The 24,409-nt window shown below is 40.0% G+C and overlaps 1 protein-coding gene across 1 annotated transcript in view; it reads left to right on the top strand.

Moving 5' to 3' along the window:
- Positions 1-24,409, top strand: part of PGM5 (phosphoglucomutase 5) — a 181,150-nt gene that overhangs the window by 84,316 nt on the left and 72,425 nt on the right. The window contains exon 7 of the mRNA XM_003935640.4: positions 23,249-23,364. Within this exon, the coding sequence (XP_003935689.1) occupies positions 23,249-23,364 (116 nt within the window). The remainder of the gene's footprint in view (positions 1-23,248; positions 23,365-24,409) is intronic.

The raw sequence follows: 24,409 nt of genomic DNA, 5'->3' as shown, positions 1-24,409 counted from the left end.
TACAATACACCTAGAAATACATAAAAAGAAAAATCTGTGGGATTTACTTAGGAAAGTGAGACTGATTTAATGTTTAAAAATCAATCAATACAATTTACTTTATTAGCAGTTGAAGGAGAAAGATCACATGATTATATCAGTTGATCAAATTGCTATAATCATTTGATATAATCAAATGACAAAAATCATTTGACAAAATTTCAACATCCATTCAAACTAGGAATAAAAGGTAACTTCTTCAAACAAATAAAGAGCATCTACAATAACCCTAAAGCTAAAATCATATTTAATAGTAAAAGACTGAACACCTTTCCCCTAAGATCAGGAACAAGACAAGGATATCCACTCTCACCACTATTATTCAATGTTGTACTGGCAGACCCAGCCAATGCAGTAAGGCAAGAAAAGAAATTAAGAGGCATATGGAGTGAAAAGGAAAAATTAAAATGGTTTTTATTCACAAATAAAATAATTGTCTACATAGAAAATCCGAAGTAATACACACACACACACACACACACACGCACACACATGCACGCACACACACACAAGCTCCTAGAACTAATAAAGGTCAGAGGATACAAAGTCAATACTCAGAAGTCAACTGTATTTTTATATACTATCAATGTTCAATTGCAAACTGAATTGAAATAAGCAATACTATATACATTGCTCAAAAATTAAATACTTAGCTGTAAATATATTAAAACACATACATGATCTATATGCTGAAAACTACAAAACATTAATGAAAAAAAGCTCTAAGAATACCTAGAGAGATATACAGTGTTCATGATCAACATAGTAAAGATGTCATTTATCTTTAAATCGATTTGTAGATTTAATGCAATTCCAATAAATATGTCCACAGGATTTTGGTAGATATAAACAAATTGATTCTAAATTTATATTGAAAGGCAAAGGAGCTAGAAGAGGCAAAACAATTTTGAAAAAGAAGAAAGCTATAGGAATCACACTTTCTTTTTCTTTTTTTTTTTTTTTTTGGATGAGATAGAGTTTTGCTTTTGTTGCCCAGGCTGGAGTGCAGTGGTGCAGTCTTGGCTCACTGCTACCTCCACCTCCCAGGTTCAAGTGATACCCCTGCCCCAGCCTCCCAAATAGCTGGGATTACAGGCGCCTGCCACCACACCAAGCTAATTTTTTGTGTTTTTAATAGGGACAGGGTTTCACTATGTTGCCCAGGCTGGTCTTGAACTCCTGATATCGGGCAATCTGCCTACCTGAGCCTCTCAAAGTGCTGGGAGGAATCACACTTTCTGATTAACAGAAAACATTGTGTTATTACGAAAGGCAGAGACATTGAAGCAGAATAGAGACTCCAGAAATATACCTAAATATATGTGGGTGACTGATTTTTGACAATGGTGCTAAAGCAATTTGTAGGAGGTATACTCTTTTCAACATATTTAAAGAGTTAAAACAGTTAACTCAATTAAAGTTATGTAAAATATTTGAACAGATATTTCACCAAAGAGGATATATGGATGTCAAATAAGCACATGAAAATGTGTTCAACACCATTAACCATTAGAAGATGTAAATAAAACTGTGATGAGATACTGCCACAAAACAATTAGAATTGCCAAAATAAAAATTACTGTTAACACTCCAGTGTTGATGAGGATGCACCTCACCTAGAGCTGTCATATAGTACTGGTGGGAATGCCAAATGGGACATAAGGCCACTCTGGAAAACAGTTTGTCAAGTGCTTATAAAACTAAACAGATGCTTACCATGTGACCCTATACTCCGCTCTTATTCTGTATCTATAGAATTAAGTTGTACACAAATATTTATAGCAGTTCTATTCATCATAGCCCCCCAAATGAAAATAAAGTCCTTCAACAGGTGAATAGTAAACGGTGATATGTCTATAAAATGGAATACTACTCAACAATTAAACGGAAGTACTGATACACATAACTTGGATGCATCACAAATGATTTTGCTAAATGAAAGGAGTCTGACTCAAAATGTCACGTACTGTATGATCCCATTTATATTATGCTCAGAAAGACAAAATTATGGAGACAAAAACAAAGCAGTAGCTGCCAGGGGCTATGGGTGGAGACAGATGTGTGACTGCATGAAGGAGTTTCTGTGGATGATGGAAATGTTATGTTTCCTAATTGTGGTGCTAGCTCCACAAATCTACACATGTCAAAATTTATAAAACAGAAAATAGCAAAAAGTCAGTTTCACTGTAGGTTAATTAAAAACATTAAAATACATTTTAAAGCTTCCGTCGTAATCCTAATGCACTGTGCAGCTTGCGTACCACTTCTCTGGAGCAACTATCAATGCTAGACCTCTTTATCAACTCTCCTCCAAAAAGTTAGAACTTATTTTGGAGAATCACAGTAAATAGCAAGTAACTTGCAGCAGAAGATGGGCGATCATTTCAAAGCAAGAGCAGTAGAGAGTCTGAGAGTTCTCCGCGCTGCCAAGTCAAACAGAAAACATAAATATTTGTGTAGCTTTGTAACAAAAGAGCAATATGGGTTTTGGCAGAAAGACCTAATGGCATTTATGGCTTTGAAATAACGGAGCCCTGCTCCTATTATGTAGAAATTGCATGCAGATGTAGTGTATGTCAGGGATCATGGTGCTGTCCCAGGGAGATGACATTAAAGGTAAAACCCAGAGTGACAAGGAGGACAATCTGTCTACTTTTGCAGATATGATGGAGCCCATTTGCTGTTTGGCACTGGATCTTGAAGAGATTACATGCGCTACTTAGAAGAGTCTTTCTTTTTTTTGGATCACTTTGCAGTTGTGGGTCCATGACTTTCTATTTTCAGCTGCACAGATAGTATCTTAGACCTTTTAGTTTGGGGGTGGAGTGTTTTGGGATAAAAGACAGAAATACCGAGCTAGTTGGAAAAAGTAGAGTGGTGGGCATTGAGGGAGACTGGGGTTTCCAGTACTGCCTTATCCCCACCTATCCAACTTCAAGTCTCACATCCTCTCTGCTTCCAAAAGGGAGATATTTAACCTTAACTTCTTTTTCCATAGGATTGAGTCAAATGCTAGTACATTATGGTTATGACATAAGGAAATGGGTTAAGTAGAATTCTTGGGTACTGGTACAAGATCAATTTTAGATTACTTAAAAGGAATGCAATGGAAGGATAAGGAGTAACTCAGAATTGATGAAAAAGCTGGTCTCAAAAATCACAGGAACCTGGGTGGCAGGAATTTATAAACAGGCAATCTCTTCAGAGAATTGTCTTCCAGATCAAGGAAGAAACTACATAGATTTCTCCCATTCTCACTTCACTCAAGATTCAGGATTTTCTTAGTATTAGTTGAGTCACATGCCTACTCTTTGGCCAGGGAAGAGGAGATCACCTTGAGTGACAGGCACTGGGGAAGGGAAAAGTTCTACAAAAGTAAACTGATGGTCTCTTGTCTGCAGAAGCAGGGATTGGGAATTTGAAAGATAGAAACAACAGCTTCCAGATGACCATGGTGAGTTATTCTACATTTTAAACTAAACATTCCTGGAGAATATGCAGATAGGCATAGAAGAGGTACAGGAGGAGTGGTGGGTATTATGGCAGAAAGAGCAATAGTTTTGGAACTAGACCTGGACCAGAACTCTCATGGGCATTGGCCTTCAGCTGGCATTAACACCACGGAACAAGTCAAATACTCTGCCTGGAGCTTTGCTTTCTTCATCTAAAGATTGAAGAGGCTGAACTAGCTGTCCCCTAACATCCTTTTTTTTTTTTTTTTTTACAAATTTTAAGAAATAGATACTTTGGGTCTAGGGCCATGACATAATTTCTACAAATTTTAAGAAATATATACTTTGAGTCTAGGGCCATGACATAATTTCTTAGTTGAGTATAAAACTATATTAAACTCAATAGGATTTTCTTTTAGTGCTTATAGTAGTGGCCTTCAAATGTTAGAGTGCGTAAGAATCTTGTCAGGATAAGATAAGTGGAAAAGCCCTTGTAAAATGCAGATTCCAGGGCCCCACCTCTAGGGATTCTGATCCATTCAGAACCCAAGAATCTGCATATTAAACAAGATTGTCAGAGAATTCTGATGCAGGTGATCAAAGCTAAAGACCTGCACACCATGTGTGATTCCTAGTCCCTAGAAGGAAATCCCCTCACAGCTGGAGCTGCAAGCACTTGGGAAATGTTTAAAGTTAAACAATTGGACATACCCTTTGAAAGCTCCTTCCTAGACCCCTAGATAGTGTGAAGATGCTTGGAACACAGTGGACACCAGGGTAATCAGGAGCTCCACTGCCTGCATATTGGGACACAGCCTGCAGGTCTTGTATTCTCTCCTTACAGCTGCTCACTCTTTCTGACTCAAGTGTAGCCATTCAATAAACGCGAAGGGTAGAGAGTCTGCCATGAGTACCTTGCAAGTTTTCCTTATCGTTCCAATCATATGAAGATCTTAAATAGAACTTTTTCAAGTTCTATGTATTTGGGTTCAGCAGTGTCTGCTTTAGTATATTTCTGCTTTTAAGAAGTTTAACCTCCAAGCTAAACGTTTCCATTAAACACCTCTCATTTGGGGAGTTACATTGAAGGGTGTGTTGTACATTGTTTGCTTAAGTGTAGTTATTTGTGCTCTACCATGTATCTGGGGATCTACAAGTGCCATTTAAAAGTAATCAGTTTCACATCAAGGTGTTCTTTGCATGCATGTGGTTGACAAATGTGAGGAAATATGTTTTATGTGTATAAAATGCCTGAGTCTTTCTCTGTTCACTACCTTGTATGATGCTTCATTAAAATGTAGCATGGATGCCAAGCGTTCCTTGGATTTTTGAGGCGGGATAGAAGAGTTTGGTCATTTAACCTGGTATGATCTTCCAAATAAATCCAGAGTCCCGACCAAATGAAAATGAATTATAACAAGGGTGAAAGTCACTTAATGTCATAACTTATACTCGGTTACATCCAAGAAAATCATTTGTGTGTTAAACAAAACCAATATATAGTAATTTTAAAAGTAATAATTCTAGGAGGACATTACCACAATGTTTGAAATAACTATGGTTTACAGTATGCAACATGTTTTCCCACACATTCTCATTTCATACACCCTCTTGTCTGCGTTGGGTCCAGCCTTAGGATAGTGAATGGGGAAACTTGATCTATAGCCCCTAACAACAAGGCCTGGGCCCATTAGGCAGAACTCTGTAGAGGACTGATCCCCTATCTTATTTCTATGTTCTGATTAAAATGGAACTGTTGTCTGTCTTCAGATGCCTGATTGGTTGTGTATGTGCTCTGTGTGTCTCTGTGTGTCTCTGTGTTTAACGGGGAATGAAGGCTAGGAAAGGAGGGAGATACATTTATGAAGGATGGAGTCTACAGCTTTTTATTCTTGCTTTACTTTTCACTTTCACTAATACTGGGATGGAGGAGCTCTGCATATTCTTTGGCTTCATGAAATGTTGATATTTGAAAGAGGAACAAAAGTGTTTATTCTCTAGAGTTTAAAAGAAACTCAACTCATCAAGCGTGCGTTCTGTTCCACTTGGTCTTATAAGTCATTTGCCAGCAAGATGAGGTTTATATCGTCTCTCTGGTGAAACATCCCCCGCTCATCTCCTGATCGGCATTCCTCCACTCCTTTGCTTCATAAATTAGAAGGGAGGATGCCATTGTAATACTTGACCATATAAGGGGGAAGAGCAGCCCAGCCGTTCTTTAGCTCTGCCCGCCTGTCAGAACTCTATATACACTGGAGGCCTTTTAAGGAAACGTGGTGTGTGCAGGGAAAACATCCCAAGGCAGCCCATTCGTTTTCTTTGCTACTGCAGAGTTGGTGCCTGCAAGCTCTGTGTGACTCTGAAGCATAAATCACAGGGGGTTGCTGGTACCAAGCTGGAGGGAGGGAAACATCTGAGGACCGTGCTCACTGCCAAATGCAGCTCACATCTTAGTTTTTACTAAAACCCCATCTCACCACTGGCCTTCTGACTTTTAGTGAAAATTTCACATTTCCTGACATTACTTGGGCATGCCTCCCTGGTGTGAATTACACTGATGGCTGCAGAGAAGCATCTCCTGCCTCTTTAAGGTTTAGGTTTGTCATACCTTTCATTTCTGTACAGCAAGGGCTCGAGTTTGGAGAGAGTGAGAGCTGGCTTTGAACCACAGGGCTTTTCTGTATTAGCTCTGAGGCCTTGGACAAGTCATATAACCTCTCTGAGTCTCAGTGTCCTCTACTACGAATGGAGAGGAAAGGTTATAACATGCTTTTATAGTGTTGAGCACAGTGCCTAACTCATAGTAAATGCTGAGATGTTAGCTGTTATTATTGTTACTATTACTGCTAGAAGAAGGTTATAGTTTTGGTCTTTGCAGCAAGTATTTCTTACAGTTCCACTATTTCAATCCAGCACACTTATAAATTTTTTTATAGGCAGCACATATCCAGAAATACCCATAGAGGTCTCGAAGAATGTCTTGGCATGATTCAGTGTGCAGAGAATGGGTTCTGGAATTAGGCAGGACGGGGCCTGACTCCCTGCCCAGTCACTTGCCAGTCTGTAGCTTTGGACAAACTGTTTAATCTCTTGGTACCTCCTTTTTCCAGTTAGGAGTCTGAGGATACTGGTTGTTTAAATACAGGCCTTTGGGTTGCCAGGGGCAGAAACAAATTAAATTGGAGCAAAGAAAAAGAAACGGTTTATTGCAAACCTATAGAGATTTCACTGAAATAAACTATGGTTTATTTTATAAGACAGGGAAGAGGGAAAGGGGCTTTGAGGGGAGGAGGTGCTTCTACTTTTAGGCAAACAGGTTGTCTTCTCCAGCTGCTTCTAATCCTTGACTCACCTTCTTCTTTGAAATCCACCTTTTTGAACTATACTCCCCAGTAAATAAAAGGCTACAGGAGAGACCAAAATCACAGAAATGTGGCAGTATGTGTCTTCCAAAGGTCTGACCCCTCTGTTCTGGGACAGGTCCACCACCAGCAGCATTGTTCCAAGGGCACCCAGGTAGCCAGGGGTTGTTTGGGGAGACACTCAGGGAAGGCTGTGGTGGCCTCTCTTGAGACCCCTGCACCTTCACCTACAGGCCTTAATCCCACCCAGAAGCTTCCACCCAGCACCCAGGAGTCGTGCTAATTTCATTAACAAGGCTGCAGTAGCCAGGACCTCCCTTCTCTTCTCAGTTAGCTCAGGGGTTCTCAAACTCTTTATTTGTGTGCGGCCATAGTCCACTTGCAGCAGGAGCACCACTTAACACCTGCAGTGATTTTCAAAGCAGCTGGGGCTCTGCATGTTACATCTCCTCACCCCTGAGTTGTTGATAATCCATCCTTCTTATGCCCATTGGGATGTAGTCCAGAGATTATTGTTCAATCAGTAGTTACCCCTCAAGTCCTGTTCATTGCCAGACCCTGAACCGAGTTGATATTCAGAGGAGGACACAGCCCTTGTCCTCCTGAAGCTGCTGGAAGTGCATGCAGGGAACAGCATAGTGTGAAAGGTGTTAGGGCAGAAATGCTTTAGATGCTATGGGATATCAGATGGTGAGCTGATTGTGTCTCTCTGGGGAACCCCAGGAGGGACCTCTCATTCTAGACTTCTTAGTCCACTTGGGCTACTGGAGCAAAGTACCATACACTGGGTGGCTTATAAACAACAGAAATGCATTTCTCACAGTTCTGGAGGCTGGGAAGTTCAAGATCAAGAACCCAGCAGATTCAGTGTATTGCAAGGGCCTGCTTCCTGGTTCATAGATGGCTGTCTTTTTGCTGTATCCTCATGTGGCAGAAGGATTGAGGGAGCTCTCTGGAGTCTCTAATATAAGGGCACGAATCCCATTTATAAGGGCTTCACCCTCATGAACTAATAACCTCCCAAAGGCCCCACCTCCTAATAATATAATGTTGGGGATTGAGATTTAACATATGAAGTTGCAGTGGACATGGACCTTTAGTTTATAGCCCTGGGACTCTAGTGGTGCTTACCAGAAGCTGAGACTGAAAGGACAGTTAAAGCTCAGCTAGCCGAAGAGAGGGAAGCAGTATCACCAAGTCCTGGTAGGCAAAAAGCAGGCTTGTCCAGGAATTGCAAGCCTTTGGAGTCCCTGGAAAGCAAAAATGAGGAGTATCTCCTCAAGGGAGGACAGATTCTTTTCCTCAAGGATAACTTCAGCTCGGGGTACCCTCTGTTGGGGACCTCATGGTCAGAGCCCTTTCAACTCATACAAGCACCTTCCCCTACCCAAGGTAAGGATTTCTGCCTGTTAAGTGATAGCTGCCTTTATGGAGTGTTTATCGTGCAACTACTCCCATCTCTGCCTATGAGGACATGAAGGCTTGCAGAAAACCAGTGACTTATCCGAGTCCCCAAAGCTAGTGAAAGGTGGGGGTCAGGATTTGAACCCAGGTTTGTCTATCCAAGAAGCTCAAGCTTGTTTCATTCTACTGCACAGCCTCTTTAATCTTAGACGCAGGAACTGAGGATAAGAGAGGATAAATGTCTGGCTTACAAGTGTCACAGAATTAATGGTATAAGAGTGAAACTTCAAAACCCAGTCTGTCAGATTTTAAATCCAGCAAGATGCACACAGTAGCTATGGGGGTGGGATGGGGAGGACAGTTGCTTTGCTCACGTTTAATTGAGATGTCAAGAGGAGGCAAGGGCTGGACCTCAGCTTGCTGGGGTTTGGCTAGCATAGCTATCATCTCACATGGTAGACTCTCACACCAGCACCAGTGTGTTCGATGTCAGTTCAACTCTGGACCCCCAATCAGATAATACCCTTTGAGGACCTTTTCAATACTGTATAATACTTGCAGCTATTAAAATTGTGAATAGATATATACGGTAGATATATACGGTTGTCATTTGTGTACAGTTTGTCTTAACCAAGTATTTTATAAGCTCTCCTAAAAACAAGAATCTTCAGAAATTAAAAAAACAAACAAAGAAAAACTGCTTTGAAGTACTGACACTTGGGCTCTAACCAAGACCTGTAACCATGAATATTCTAGCAGAGAGGCCTAGGAATTTGCATTTTTAATGAACACCCCAGGTGGTTCTTATTATCAAGAAAGTGTGAAAAACATTAACCTCTTCTGAAAAAGTAAATAACTAAGCACCACCAGCTCCCCCATCTCAGAATGTTTTATGGCTTGACAAAAAGAGTGGGGAACCGTGTCCAAGCTTGTTTGCTAGGTTAGACCTTTAAGGCCACTATCTGGGAATTCCATATGTGTAATCTTACCGTAAGTTTAATAAAAGTTTACATCATGTGAAGTCAATTTGCTACTTTTATTTGGATTGGATATGCACATTTGGTTTCATGAGGGGAAAAAAATCCCCTGTCATATTTCATCCAGCTAGAAAATGTGTTGTAAGTGAAGGATCACTTTTTCTTACTCTTGGAATATTGTTTCAAGATTTTTGGAGAAACGCAGTCAATAGCTTAGTGCTGGGTTAGTGTGCTGGGATTGCATGTGTCTGTATATCATATTCCAAATCTGCATAATTCACGGCCCTGGAAATTGACAGAGAAAAAGTGAGTTGGCTGACAGAATTCTGGGATAGAATGTTCAGAAATGAATTTGTAGAACCTTATGAAAATAAAAACAAGATATGCAGAATGTTGTAGGAACAGTGGAGGACTCTTCCTGAAACTTTATTGTGCAAAAAACAACCTAAGGTCCTGATGAGTTAAACTATCCTTCTGTGTCCCCAAAACACACAGCCATCTACCCACACGAACATCCACGGACAAACACACAGAAGAACGCACACACGTGCACACACGCATTTCATACCTCACTGGCACTCTCAGCGCCTTGCCTAGGACTGTTGATATTCATGAACCTACTTAAAGACCTGAAAGCAATTATCAGCTCCCAGATGAAGACATCCACAACACCAACATGATTAACTGCCTAACTGAATATTTATAAAATGCAACATGTTGTCACTTAATTCTTAAATTTAATATTCAAGAAATCACCATAACACTTGAAAATAATTTGTAGAATATATTTTCTTCTTTTGAAAGGATTCTGGAGTGTGCATTATCATTGCCAAGAGTTAATTAAATGAGTGACTTGTAGCCTCATCATTTCAAAAGCAAAATTATAAAAATTATTTCAATTTATTTTGGAGCAAAAAGTAGAGTTTTATGTGAGATGCGGATGCATTTTAATATGTTTGGTGTGACATGAGATGGGGCCTCACACACAAACATTCACAGAGTTTACCACCATCGAATGCTTTTGCACAGGGCACACAATTGGAAAAAATAAAATGTTCTATTCGAAGTTGTGTCTTCAACAGCTCAAAGATGGTGAAAGGCTTGTAGGGGCCACTCTCAGTCGTGAGACAGTCTGTGAAGGGTATAGTTCATTTCCTGCTACACCAGAAATGTCCTTAGGGGACTTGAGGACAGTAGGTTCTACTCTGCCTGAATTCAGGTGAGGCCAATGGTGAGCTGCTACATCCAGCTGCACAGGACGAGCATTGTGTAAGGGCACCACATACCAAGGGGGAATTGTTCCCATTGCAAACACCCTACATTTGAATCTTTATTATGACAATGCTTCAGCAGATGGCATTAAAATGCTCTGTTCTGAGAAACTCAGTGTGCTATAATACTTTTTAATAGCCAGAAATTATTGGGTCTTGAAGAAGGGATACCTTTAGCACAAAAGGCACAGCTCGGGCTTCAGCCCTGGCCTGACAGAGAGAGAGGTATACCCCCTGCTTCATTCGTCTTGATCTCCCTCCTCTGTAGGCTGTGGGATCTTGACCTAAAGGGACTGCTCACCACCCCCACTCCCACCACAAGACTGTGCCCCTGAAGCAGTTCTTAGCTCAGAGGCCCTGCAATCTCCCATTCACTTTTCTATCAGCCCTTTGCCCTTCTGCCACCAGCAAGCTTGCTTGTTTTCTGGCAGTTAATTCTTGAAGTAAAAGCTCCCTGCCCTTCTCTTATTAGGAAGTTTCTCCTAAGCACCCAAGAGTCCCTACATGGAATGGAACCACATAGACCAACATGGTCCTTGCCTCAGTCTCCAGAGAAGGCAGAGGGGTCCGTTAAGTGGCCTTCTCCTCTCCCTGGGGTGTCTCTGCTTCTCCAGTTGATCTCAGGAACAGCCTGTTCTCGCCAACCTATTTTGGTCTCTGTCTCCCAGAGACGACCAGGTCCTTAGAGAAGATCAGTCTCAGCTCAGGTGGCTCTGTGCAGGTGGCCCTGAATGCAAAGGGCTGCTATTCCCATCTCCTTCTTCTTCCCCCACCACCCCTCCTGGGTCTGAACTCTAGAACCAGACTGCTTAGAGGAACAGAGCACAAGTCACTCACATACCAAACAGACTTGGTGTCAGCCACATTCACTAGTCATGCCTCCAGCTGTCCCCACTAGACGAGTCCCAGAGTGGATGCTAAGGCAGGGCTGCCCCTCCCTGCTGAGTTCAGAGATTAGTGCAAGTCAGAACCTGGAGGAGGAGTATCTCTGCTTTCCGGGCATCCCCTTCCAATGTCTTTTTTCTCAAGGCTCTTTGGAAAAGGCATCTTGCTGGGAATCCTTGATGTGAGTTAAGAGCATTTGACATAGTCCTTCTCCCTTGCTCTTCAGAAGTGTTCAATGGTAGTAAATTCCCTTGAATACTACCTCTATCGTAGTCATATAAAGAAAATATTGCTTGGTAAATCTTAGCAATATTTTCCCATGTGTGCTGAATGAAACCACCAACCCCACAAGATGCTCTGTGTAAATGTGAGAAAGGTATGCTCTACCCTCTTTGTGAAGTTTTACAATGAAATGAGCATTTGGTTTTGAAAAATTCCGCCAAGGTAGAGAGGCTACTTTTACCATAGTCTCTTACCTTTTCACAATAAATGTACAGCACTGGACTTGGTGAATTAACATATAAGGTTATTAACTTTTCCAGCAAACCCTTTGTATATAATTCCATTTGGAAATTCATTCACCATCACTTATTTTTATCTTAAACTTTCTGTTTTGTTTTGTTTTGTTTCAGCCAGGGTCTTGCTGCTATTCAGGCTGGAGTACAGTGGCATATTATAGCTCACGGCAGCCTCGAACTCCTGGGCTCAAGCCATCCTCCCATCTCAGCCTCCCAAGTAGATAAGACTACGGGTACACACTACTGCACCCGGCTAATTTTTGTAGTTTTTTTTTTATGAGCCAGGAGTTTTGCCCAGGATGACCTCATACTCCTGGGCCCAAACTATCCTCATTCCTCAGCCTCCCAAAGTGTTGGGATTACATCATTTCTTTAAAAGGCAACATTAGAGCAGTATTAGTATGGCATGACCTTTGTTTATGCTTGCTGATAAAGTTAAACCCAAACCTGAGTGACCAAAAGAAACCCTGGGAAGATAAGCACAGTCTTGTACCTCTCAGGTGGGGTGGCTGCCTCTGCATCCCTTGATATATGCTTGTCTTCTCAGAACCATGCAGAGAGAGCTGCCTGTGACCTGATTTGGCTTCACAGGAAACAGCAACCTGCTTCATCCTTTGGGTCACAGATCAGGGTTACATGATGAAATGAAACAGGTGGGATATGGTGTTCAGTCCGTGGTATTCCGAACCCACCATGGACAGCTGCCATTCACATTCCCAAAGGGAACCCCAGGGAACCCAAAGGCTCTGCTCAGGGCAGCTCCAGCTGGAATCTGGAGAATTTTGCCCCTGAGAGATATTTAATCTATTTTTGAAAAACTGGGAACTCCCTAAAGAGAGCCAAAAATGGCAGTCTCACTTAAGAACCATATACCAGACTGATGAATTTTTCTCTGTGATATTGGTGGACAGGTTAGCAGGAGAAAAGGAAGGGGAAAATGTTCATAGTATGCAGAATATAAACACCATCACTTTTTTTTTTTAAAGTGAATCTCACTCTGTCATCCAGGCTGGAGTGCAGTGTCATGGTCTTGGCTCACTGCAACCTCTGCCTCCCTGGTTCCACTGATTCTCCTATCTCAGCCTCCTGAGTAGCGAGAATTACAGGCATGTGCCACCACGCCCTGCTAATTTTTGTATTTTTAGTGGAGACGGGGTTTCACTATGTTGGCCAGGCTGGTCTCGAACTCCTGACCTCGTGATTCACCTGCCTCAGCCTCCCAAAGTGCTGGGATTACAGGTGTGAGCCACTGCACCCCTGTACCCGGTCAACACCATCTCTTAATTAAAAAAACAAAACAGGTCTTTGCTGTTTACAGTAGGAACATGGATGAACCTGGAAACCATCATTCTCAGCAAATTGATACAAGAGCAGAATATCAAACACCGCATGTTCTCATTCATAGGTGGGCGTTGAGCAATGAGAACACATGGACACAGGGAGGGGAGCACTACACACTGGGGTCTGTTGGGGGGAAATAGGGGAGGGACAGTGGGGGTTGGGAGTTGGGGAGAGAGAGCATGGGAGAAATGCCAGACATAGGTGAAGGGGAGGAAGGCAGCAAATCACACTGCCATGTGTGTACCTATGCAGCTATTTTGCATGTTCTTCACATGTACTCCCAAACCTAAAATGCAATTAAAAAAAAAGAACAACAACAACAACAACAACAAAAAACCAGGAAAGGTTTTGAGTTCTATTCATGTCAATGAAAGGCAGAAAGTATCTTGGGAAATGCCCAGGCTGATTAATTGCAGCTGGCTGCAGCTAGTGTGCACAGACTTGCCTTCTGCCTTCAGAGGCATAGTTATGGGGTAGGGTAGCCCTGGTGGCATCGGTGGGTTCTAGCTGCTTCTCTGAGCCAGATGGTGTTGTGTCTCTTCATTTAGTCCCATTAATTCTTCAGTGTTGCAAATATCTGAAACCTGTTATTAAAGAGTTAGAATGATATCCCACTAGATTTTCAATATGGACTATTGTTGAAGGAACAGTAATTGGAATAGCAGGGATCTGAGATAATATTGAAAGACAAAAGTATATAAAATTTCTTTTTTGCGGCTCTTTTGCATTCTATAATTTGGTGCTCTTGTACTATGGCTGTTTGTCACTGTAGAAATAAACTACAGCTTGTCTCATACCTTTCTGATGAATAATAGGTTGTTTCTGATTTAGCTCTATTTCTCTCTCACCTACAGTGTGGTAATAAACATCCTTGAATCTCATCTTCTTGTGTGCGTGTTTTCAAGTTTATGTAGGAAAAATACCAGAAGTGGGCTTGCTGGATTACAAGGCATGATCAAGTCTACTAGGAATTCCCAAATAACTGAGTGTAAAGTGAGTGTACCAATTTATAATCCTTCTGTCTTTTTTTTCCCTTTTCTGTTTTCCCATGACACTTCACCAATACCTGGTATTATTAGATCTTTTTCTTTCTTTTTTATTTTTTGAGACAGAATCTTACTCTGTCACCCAGGCTGGAGTGCAGTGGCGCAATCTTAGCTCGCTGCAACCTCTGCCTCCTAGGTTCAAGCAATTCTCCTGCCTCAGCCTCCCAAGTAGCTGGGATTACAGGTGTCCACCACCACGCCTGGTTAATATTTTGTATTTTTAGTAGAGACAGGGTTTCACCATGTTGGCCAAGCTGGTTTTGAACTCTTGACCTCAGGTGATCCACCCACCTTGGCCTCCCAAACTGCTGCAATTACAGGCATGAGCCACCATGCCTGGTCTCTTTTTTCTTATTTGGCTAATATGATGCATGTGACATGATACCTGGCTGTTACTTTAATTTTCACTTCCCTGATTTACTATATATTTTCATATTGGCCAATCAGTCTTCCTCCCCTGTAACTTGTTTAGGTTATCTGAGTTTTTCTTATCAGTTTATAGGACTTCCTCAATTTAAATTAGCCATTAATCCTTCAATTTTATGCATTGCAACTATCTTCTTTCAATCTGTGGCTTACTTCCTTTTTTAAGTGTCTTTGACAAATAGAAATGTTATAGTTTTTAATGTGATTACGTTTATCCATCTTTTCCTTACATTCAGACCCAACTTATAGAATATTCTGCCCATTCTTTTTTCCTCCCTCATAGAATGCTGGCGACTGAGAGTGAGGTCTCTGTGGCCTTGCTGAAACAGAATCCAATATGAAACACCAGAGCAAGGAACAGGTGTTTGTTTTAGGAACACTGATAATGCCATTGTATTTCACTGGATACTTATGCCTCATAGAATTATGCTGTTACTCATAGAGTAGTGAAGCAGCATTACACACATACTAGTCTTCTCTGTTTTCTTCTTTTAGAGCGAATATCCATTTATAGTTGCTGTATATTCATTTAATGTCGAATGCCTAGATGTATTCTTTCCCTCTTGTCTTATAGCATAGATTTAACAAGATTTCTATAATACTAAGAAAACATGCTAATTGGATATAGAAAAGAAAAAAAATAAAAATAGTTTAAGAAACATAAGAAGCTTTGTTTTACAGAAATGCTTTATCTTGGAGCTGTCCTGTCAGTTACTACCAGTTTTAGTTTATAGGCATAAATGAACTGATTTTAAATCTTCCAAGAGTATTATATAGGTTGTCGTTTTTTTTTTTTTTTTTTAAAACTTCAATAAGAGTCTGCATATCCTGGAAAATACAAAGCAAAGCAAAACAAAAAGATAAGAAGATGATTCATTTCTTGCTAGTCTGGAAAGAATCCCATGGAAGCCTGAAGGATGGCTGACAATTGTCTCTTGACTATCTCTCAACTTAGCTGGAGCACTTGAGACTTAAAATTCCCCAGCTCTAGACCCTTGGCAATTTATTTTCTTTGAAAATAACCAGAACCAAGAACCACTTACATTAAAGTGCTCAAGCATCAAGGCTGTAAACACAGACACTTGTTAATTCCCCAGATACAGGGGTCCAGATTATTTAATAGTTAAAGAGAGTGAACTGTGGTAGTTACAATTTTACATATTTTTCTTTTGGATTTTTGGACAATTTCCTAAAGCTAAGTTTCTTTTCTTTCAAGTAAAGTCAGAATTTCCAGAAATCTGCCTGCCTATGTTGCCTAATAAAATTTAAGATCAATTGGGAAGAGTCCTCTGCTTCTCCCCATGACACCTACCTAAAATGAAAGTAGAGAAGTGTCTAGGTAAAGTGTCAAAGTCCCATCAGGTCAGGGTCCACCTTTATTTGTTTTATAATTTGTCAAACTCTAGAAGTTTAGAGATACCATGAGACATACAGTTATCTTTTGCTTTTTTTTTTTTTTTTTTTTTTTTTTTTTTTTTTTTTTAAATATCCTTTAAGTGATATACTTAGTTCCCTTTGGGTTAAGTGAAAGGTCTGGTACTAAGAACAGTGATAATGTTGCAACTCTGTAGGCCATTTTGCAAAATTATATACTATCCCATTTGAGCCTTACAACCTTTCTAAGGTTAAGACAGGCAGGGAAGGAGTTAATATGTGGATTTTTGAGGTTTAGACCAGGCTGAAATAATGGAGGCCCCAGAGTTGAATAGCACTCTGCTAAAATTTACATATATGGTTGAAAAACTTTTGTAGTTATTTTATTGTGACAGCCTCATGTTTTATGTTTATTAACATCTGAAAGTGTGAGTTTTTCTGTGGAAAAATGGATTTAAGGGTAAATTTTAAGATTGTTATTAGAAAACCAAGTTTAGCTGAACTCAGCCTCATTCTTATATGAACCAAGTAGGCTTTCTTTAAAAGGCTTTTAAAGTACAAAGTCATATAAGCCTTTTACGATAAAGCAGCCCAGCCAGCAGTGCTAGACACCAATGATGGGGTCTGGGAGTGATCTCCCTGATGTGAAAATACTGAAGCACTAACTTGAGGGCTGTTTTGTTAAATGTCTGTTAGACAATAACCAGCATATCCAGGTTGCTGTTAAACCCTATCTTCAGTAGTTTGTTTCTTGGGATTATGTAAACATCGCTAATTCAAGCATGCACTTAGTCATATACACTGCAGAGGGCTTTTTCTTTCAAATAAGCTTTTAATTGAAGTAATGAACATACAGAAAAGGACAACTCATAAATGTTTACCTCAAGGAATTTTTTGTAAAATGAACACACCCATGTAACTACTACCTGGATCAAGAAATAGAATAGCACTTGAAGCTTCCTTGTTCCCCATTCTGATCACTTATTCCTCTCTTCTCCTAGAGGTAACCACTATTCTGACTTTTCCCATCAATGATGAGTTTTGTCTATTTTTGAATGTTATATAAATGAAATCATACAGTGTATATTCCTCTGGGTCTGGCTTCTTTCACTCAATGTTATGATGATGACATTCATTCTTATTGTTTCATATAGGGGCAGGCAGTTCATTTTTGTTGTCCTATGGTATTCCTTTGTGTGAATACACCACATTGAATAAGTACACCACAGTTGGTACTAATCTGCATCAGTTTAATGGTACATTAGGGCTCCACTTCTTTACCAGCACTTGGCAATACCACTGTTTCCAGCTAGTCTTGTGGATACATAGTAATGTTTCACTGTGGTTTTAATTTGCATATTGCAGATCTCTAGTGATGTTGAGCATGTTTTCATATGCTAATTGTTATTTGAATATCCTCTTTTGTAAAGTGCCTGTTCAAGACTTTTGCCCATTTTTAAGGTTATCTACCTTTAAAAAAAGAACTGATTTATAAAAAAAATATAAGCTGCATGTAAGTCCTTTGTTAGATATATATGATGCAAATATCTTTTTCTAATCTATGTATTTGAGGGTTTCAAAACGGGGTTGAGAGTTCAGTGTGTAGAAAATAGTATCATAGGCCCTTCTTGGCTCTCAAGCAAGTGGACATTTGAAGACAGAGGAAAGGAATAGACACCTGGATCTTGTGCTCTTTAAATCTCTCACAACTTTCTTGAAGTAGGATTCCAAGAGCAGCTGAATATGCCTCATGCACTTGATATGATCAGTCTGTGTTTATTTTGCTCCTCTCTTGCAAGGTAAAAAAGGTCATCAATATGTGATATTCCAGTAGACTCTTATCATACATAATGATATAGTGCTTTGGGTTAATAAATATTTGAATACTATGGACAAGCATGTGATATTCCAGTAGACTCTTATCACACATAATGATATAGTGCTTTGGGTTAATAAATATTTGAATACTATGGACAAGCTATGGACAAGCAATGGCCAGGACACTGGAGGCACCAAAGTGGACATGTTAGCACCCCTATGTTTAGTGAGCTTTCAGGTCACTTTTCAGGTACTTTTATATCTACTATCCTGTTTGATCACATAAGGGTAGGGTGACCATCAGACTGGTAAGATAAAAATAATGTGTCCTGCCAGGTGCAGTAGCTCATGTCTGTAATCCCAGTACTTTGGGAGGCCAAGGTAGGCAGATCATGAGGTCAAGGGAATGAGATCATCCTGGCCAACATGGTGAAACCCCATTTCTACTAAAAATACAAAAAATTAGCTGGATGTGGTGGCACGCATCTGTAATCCCAGCTGTTTGGAAGGCTGAGGCAGGAGAATTGCTTGAACCTGGGAGGTGGAGGTTTCAGTGAGCCAAGATCATGCCACTGCACTCCAGCCTGGTGACAGAGCGAGACTCTGTCTCAAAATAATGATAATATAATAATAATAATGTGTCCTTTTGCTCCTCAAACCTTTGATGATCGTTTAGTCACTGCCTTCATTCTGTAAGATCTGCCTTTCTAAGATATGCCTTTGTCACATCCTAGTAGCTCCACTAATTAATACCTGGAGAAATTCTCCTTTCTCAAAATGATGAATGTAAAAACATGCAGAAATGACTTAATTATAATTTAAAGAAAGCTACAAGGAGCAAAGACCATAAAATAGATTTACTAGGTCCCGTGCTATTTAACAATCCTTTTAACAGCCCCTTAAATAATATTTATTAGTCAACTGAAACCCCATAGCATTTATTGAGGGCAAGTCTGGCAAGGTATTGTTTAATTTTAGATATTGAGGGAGCCGTGAAGACATGTAAGATGTAATCCCTGCCCTCATAGAAGTTCTAGCACATTGGTGGTGGTGACAGTGTTTGCATGTGGAGGGAAAGTGTTCAGTCAGCACACAGCATATGCAAGGACAATGTGAACATAAGGACCCATACCATGGAAGCTCCACAGCAGGAAGGGTCATGTTGGATTGATTGCAGTGATGAGGGAAGGACTATGTGCATTAAGATAGTGTAGCTGCTACTATAAGACTACCCCAAAGATGTATAATTACTCAAACACATAAAATGGTGTTTTCAATCCCCTAAGGTTAAAAACAGGTTTTCCTGATTCATAGTTGACTGTTCCAAATGATGATTCAGAGATCCAGGCCCTCCCCGCTCATGGGTCAGCCATCTTCAACATATGGCTTTTAAGATTGCTGGGCTTGTCCACATCAAGGTGGCAGAAGGAAAAAGAACATGGAAAATGAAAAGATCTTATAGCCAGATCTGAAAGAGAAGTTTCATTGGCAAGAATTTGAGTTTCATTGGCTAGAACTCAGTCACACAGCCACAGCTAAATTCAAGGGAGATTGAGAACTACAGTTCAGCTGGGTGTCTGAGAAGATGAAATGGATTGCTGACTACCTAGCAGTCTTTGCCACAGGCTTTGTTGTGGTTTGGTTGTTTTTGTCCCTTTCAATATTCATGTTGGAGCTCAATTCCTGCCAAAATTCAGGTGTTGCCAATGCGATGGTATTCAGAGAGAGGGCCTTTAAGAGTTGATCAGGTCATGAAGGTTCCTTCCTCATTCATGGGATTAAGACCCTTATAAAAGAGCCTTCACACAGCATTTGGCTAGCTTTTTCCTGGTGCCTCTGCCATGTGCAGCAAGAAGGCCTTCATCACATCAGATGCTGGTGCCTTGATCTTGGACTTCCCAACCTCTAGAACTGTGGGAAATAAGTTTCTATTCTTTATAAATTACCTAGTATCATCTATCCCATTATAAGAGCACAAAATGGAATAACAGACTTTATGCTGGCAAAGCATGTAAGGTAGGTTTTCAGGCAATTTAAAGTGTCCTGACAGAGGTTGAAAAACAGTATTAATCCAGGAAAAATGAATAGCATAAAAAAGGACTGGAGAGTATACAACAACAAAATGTAAGGGCATATTTGGAAAATAGGAAATCGTTCATCTTGTTAGCAGCATAAAACACATAGGGAGTAATGTTTGAGGAACTGTTGGAAAGCTAGGTTGATACAATTTCCAACCTAAGTCACATTTTAGGAGGTTTTAAAATTCAGACTAAAGAGTTATATCCAGCATAATTTTCAAGCTCATTCTCACTTGCAGGGAAATAGTGGCTCAGGTTACTTTTCTTTTTTTCCCTTCCTACTCTGGCCTTTCCTAGGAAGTGAGTTCTCATATTTATCTCCCCTACACAATGGCAGGCAGTTAGGGAGAAGGGTTCAACCCCTCAGCATGGGCAGATTCATTTTCAGCTTTCGTACTAGAAGATTTCAGAGATTCCAGGGGCCTCCTGCCAAAAACCCGTCTAATGCATGGTATCTGCTGAATGCTGTGTTTGGGATGAATCCCAAGTTCTGGAGAGGGAGGAGGGAGGGAAATTCCTTTTTGACCCTAGGACACAATTAACTCATACCCAGGATCCTGGAATTTGATTACCCATATTGTTATCTTGGCTTGCATAACTGCAACTGTGGCTTACAGTTATAAAAGTATCCGGTCCTTTAAAATCCAGCCGAAGCCTTCAGCTTGATGACCTCCTGACAGTGATTAATTGGAAAGGGTGGGAGCTGGGGAAATCCTTTCCCCTCCCTTCAGACCTGCCAACTGGCTTTGAACCCACAAGAATGTTTTGGTCAGAAAATATACATCCCCACACCCCGTACCCTCACTCTCACCCTCACCTCTGCCCCATGTTGCACGTTTTATTTGCTATCCATATGCATTCATTTTTGTTGAATTAACTTTGACCCAGGCTTGACTATGTGTTGCCCCTGGAAGGATTCTGTGTGACTTATTCTCTCTTCCTTGAGCTTCTGACCATAAAATTAATCTTATTTTTTACCTCCTATAGTCTTCTGACCATGAAAATAATGTTATTATAAAGGTAAATGAATCATTTACTTTTGCTGTACAGGTTGGGGTTGGTTTCTTTCATTGTTCCTGCCAGGATGTAAGCATGATTCTATATCTTTCTTAAACTGTTGAAAAAGAAAGAAGACAGAATATTTGAAATAACAGCTGACTACCCAAAAAGTGCTTTTCAATGCAAACTGGAAGAGACAGCACACAAATTTTCATTCCTGAACGCATTCATTGTATTTAGGATTTGTGAAAAGGGAGATCTTCACCTTTCCATGCAAGAGTTTATAGATGTTTTTTCCTTTAGTTGGACACAAAGCCAGCCTAAGGGAATCATTACTATGTGGTGTATTTTATCCTGTGTTTGTCTTTCTTCCTCTTATTTTTCAAGACCTTCAGTGATCCCACTCTGTGGTCACCCTCTGCACTCACAGCCTTCAAATAACTAAATCTTACTGTTGTAGGCATTTGGTATTTTTCTCTTTCAGTTGCTAGCATATGAAGATGAATCTCTTCAGGGCAATCTCTGTTGTACCAACTCATTCCCTAGCATGCTTTGAGATCTACATCCCTCATGAAGCCCTAAGACATTTGGAAAGATAGAATGGTGTAATGGAATGAAACATGAGAAATTAAGCAGATCTGGGTCCCAGTTCTAGCATTTCCCCTTACCTCCATGAGACTTTGAACAAAAACTTGAGTTCTCTGAGCCTCTGAGCCAGAAACTTGACAGCATTGATAAGCTTTGGCTGTTTTTGAATTTTATCTAAGTGGAACAATACAGTATACATACCTTTGTTATTGATTTCTTTTACTCAATACAGATGCTCTTTGACTTAAGATGGGATTGCATCCTGATAAACTCATCTTAAGTCAAAAATATTGTTAAGTCAAAAATGCATTTAATGCCAGCAACACAGCAGACAGTCTCTGATGTATGATGGTTCAACTTATGAATTTTTGGCTTTATGGTGATACAAAAGCAATAGGTATTCAGTAGGAACCATAACCCCACCATAAATCATAGGAGCTCAACTTACAATGGGGTTGTATCTGGATAAACCCATCATAAAGGGGAAAAATTGTAAGTCAAACCATCATAAGCCAGATCCCATCTGGCTTATATTTTTGAGATTCATTCAAATTGTTGCATGCAGCCATGGTTTGCACAATAGGATTTATGGTATTACATTATATATCACAAATTATTTGTCCATTCTACTTTGATGGACGTTTGGATTGTCAGTTATTACAAATTGTGATTCTATGATCGTTCTTGCAAAATCTTACATATACACCCTGTTGAGCAACATTGTACACTGGGTTCCCCAGGAAGCAGCTCTGAGGGATACTTGCTTTCAGAAAGTTTATTCCTTTCTGCCTTCAAGATCAAAGTTGCATTGAAGATCAAAACTTACGGGGGAGTGAGGGAGGAGGATTGAACACAGAGAAGTTGGGCTAAAATGCAGTCACAACAAAGGCCTCAGCCAACCTGTGGGGAGCTCTGGAGCTGAAATGGCCCTCTAGAGTTGTGTTAAATTGGGGCAAGGAGGCCAGATCTTTATACCAGTCATTGTATGTGGATTAGCCCAGGGATGGGAACATGATTTGGGGTAAGACATCTCTCTCTGGCAGAGAATAGAGGCCACATCTGTGAGCTGTCAGCAATCAGCATTCCTAGTAGCTGGTAGAATGCATATTTTAATCCTAAAATGTCTAAAATATGTGCGTGTGTTTGTGGTGTGTGCATGCGTGTGTGTATGGGGGCGGGTGGGTGGGTAGGTATGGTCAGGGTGAATCTGAGCAGTGCATCACAGTATCTGTTACATGCCATTAGTAATTTCTAGGAGTTGAATTTCTGGTTCATAGGATATAAGTAAGTTCATCTTTAGTAGATACTTTTAAACAATATTCCAAAGTGTTTGTATCCAAATACCCTCTTAATTTAGATTCTGATATCCCACATGGGCTCTTACCAGAAAGATAAAGAAAAATGTACTGGAGTGAAACAAATGTAAAAAACATTTCATATATTAACTTAATATTTTCTGTATGATGGAAAAGCAAAATTGAGAACCATTGAAGTGGGTTATTTATTATTTTCTAACTTATGGCTTGATATCCTGAAATCTGTCAACACTACCCAAGTTTTTCTGGAATCTAGCTATGGAATTAGTAAATCCTAAAGACTTCCTGCTGTGCTGAGAGAAAAAAAAGGGAAATGATATATATAAATTGACTTTTCCAAATTTCATTTTTCAGAGTGGCCAAATCAATGAAGGTTCCTGTATATGAGACCCCAGCTGGATGGAGATTCTTCTCAAATTTGATGGACTCAGGACGGTGCAATCTGTGTGGGGAAGAGAGCTTTGGCACTGGTAGGCTTTGCTGGGTTGATATTACTGGGGAGGGTGGCAGCAGCCTTTTGTGATCTCAGTTTGGAGACCTGTGAACTTTCTGTGAATTACAGAGGAACAGTTAAGTACCAAAAAATCAGAAAAACCTAGTAGAGTATGTGCTATGATATGCTTACTTCATTTATCCATTTTGTTTCTTCTTTTTAAAGATTTCTCTTTCTTTAAAAATCATTTCTGTTATGGAAATCTTTAAAATGTGTAAGAATAGAGAGAATATCATATTGAATCCCCACGTTCCTGTCACTCCCGTTTCAACCGCCATAAACTTGGGGTCAATCTTCCTTCATCTCTGCCCTCATTTGCAGGGGAACCGTCCCCCCTGATTATTGTGAAGCAATCCTCTGTAACTTATTGTTTTATCCATAAGTATTTCAAGATGAATCTTTAAATATAAGGGCTCTTGTTCAGAAAAACCACATAACCACAGTACTATTATCACACCTAAAAAGTTAAAAACATTTTCTTTTTTTAAAGACTTTAAATATATCATCCAATTGTTTTCTGGCTTACATCGTCTCCAAGAAGTCAGATGTAATTTTTATGTTTATTCCTCTGTATGTAAAGTACCCCCCCCACCATCTCCTGCCTTTGACTGACTTCAATATTTTTTGAATCTTTGATTTTCAAAAGTTGAATTATATTAACAATATGTCTAAGCGTATATGCGTGTATGTGTTTGACCCTACTTGGGGTTCTCTTGAATTCTTGGATCTGTCATTTGTTGTTGTTCATTAATTTTAGGAAATGCTCAGCTATTATTTTTTCAAATATTTCTCCTTCCCCATACTCTGTCTCTTATCTTTCTGAGGCTCCAATCACATATGTGTCAGATGATTTGTGATGATAAATGAGCTCCTACATTCATTGTTCTCATTTATTTCACCCTTTTTTTCTTCTTGTGTTTCAGTTTAGATCATCTCTGTTGGAATATCTTTAAGTTCACTGATTCTTTCCTTAGCTGTGTCCAATCTGCTGATGAGCCTGTTGAAGGGATTCTTCATATCTG

The sequence above is a fragment of the Saimiri boliviensis genome, chromosome 2, assembly GCF_048565385.1.
Source record: "Saimiri boliviensis isolate mSaiBol1 chromosome 2, mSaiBol1.pri, whole genome shotgun sequence".
NCBI lineage: Eukaryota > Metazoa > Chordata > Mammalia > Primates > Cebidae > Saimiri > Saimiri boliviensis.
The sequence above is the reverse complement of the archived record's forward strand: the minus strand, read 5'-3'. Positions and strand labels throughout refer to the sequence as shown.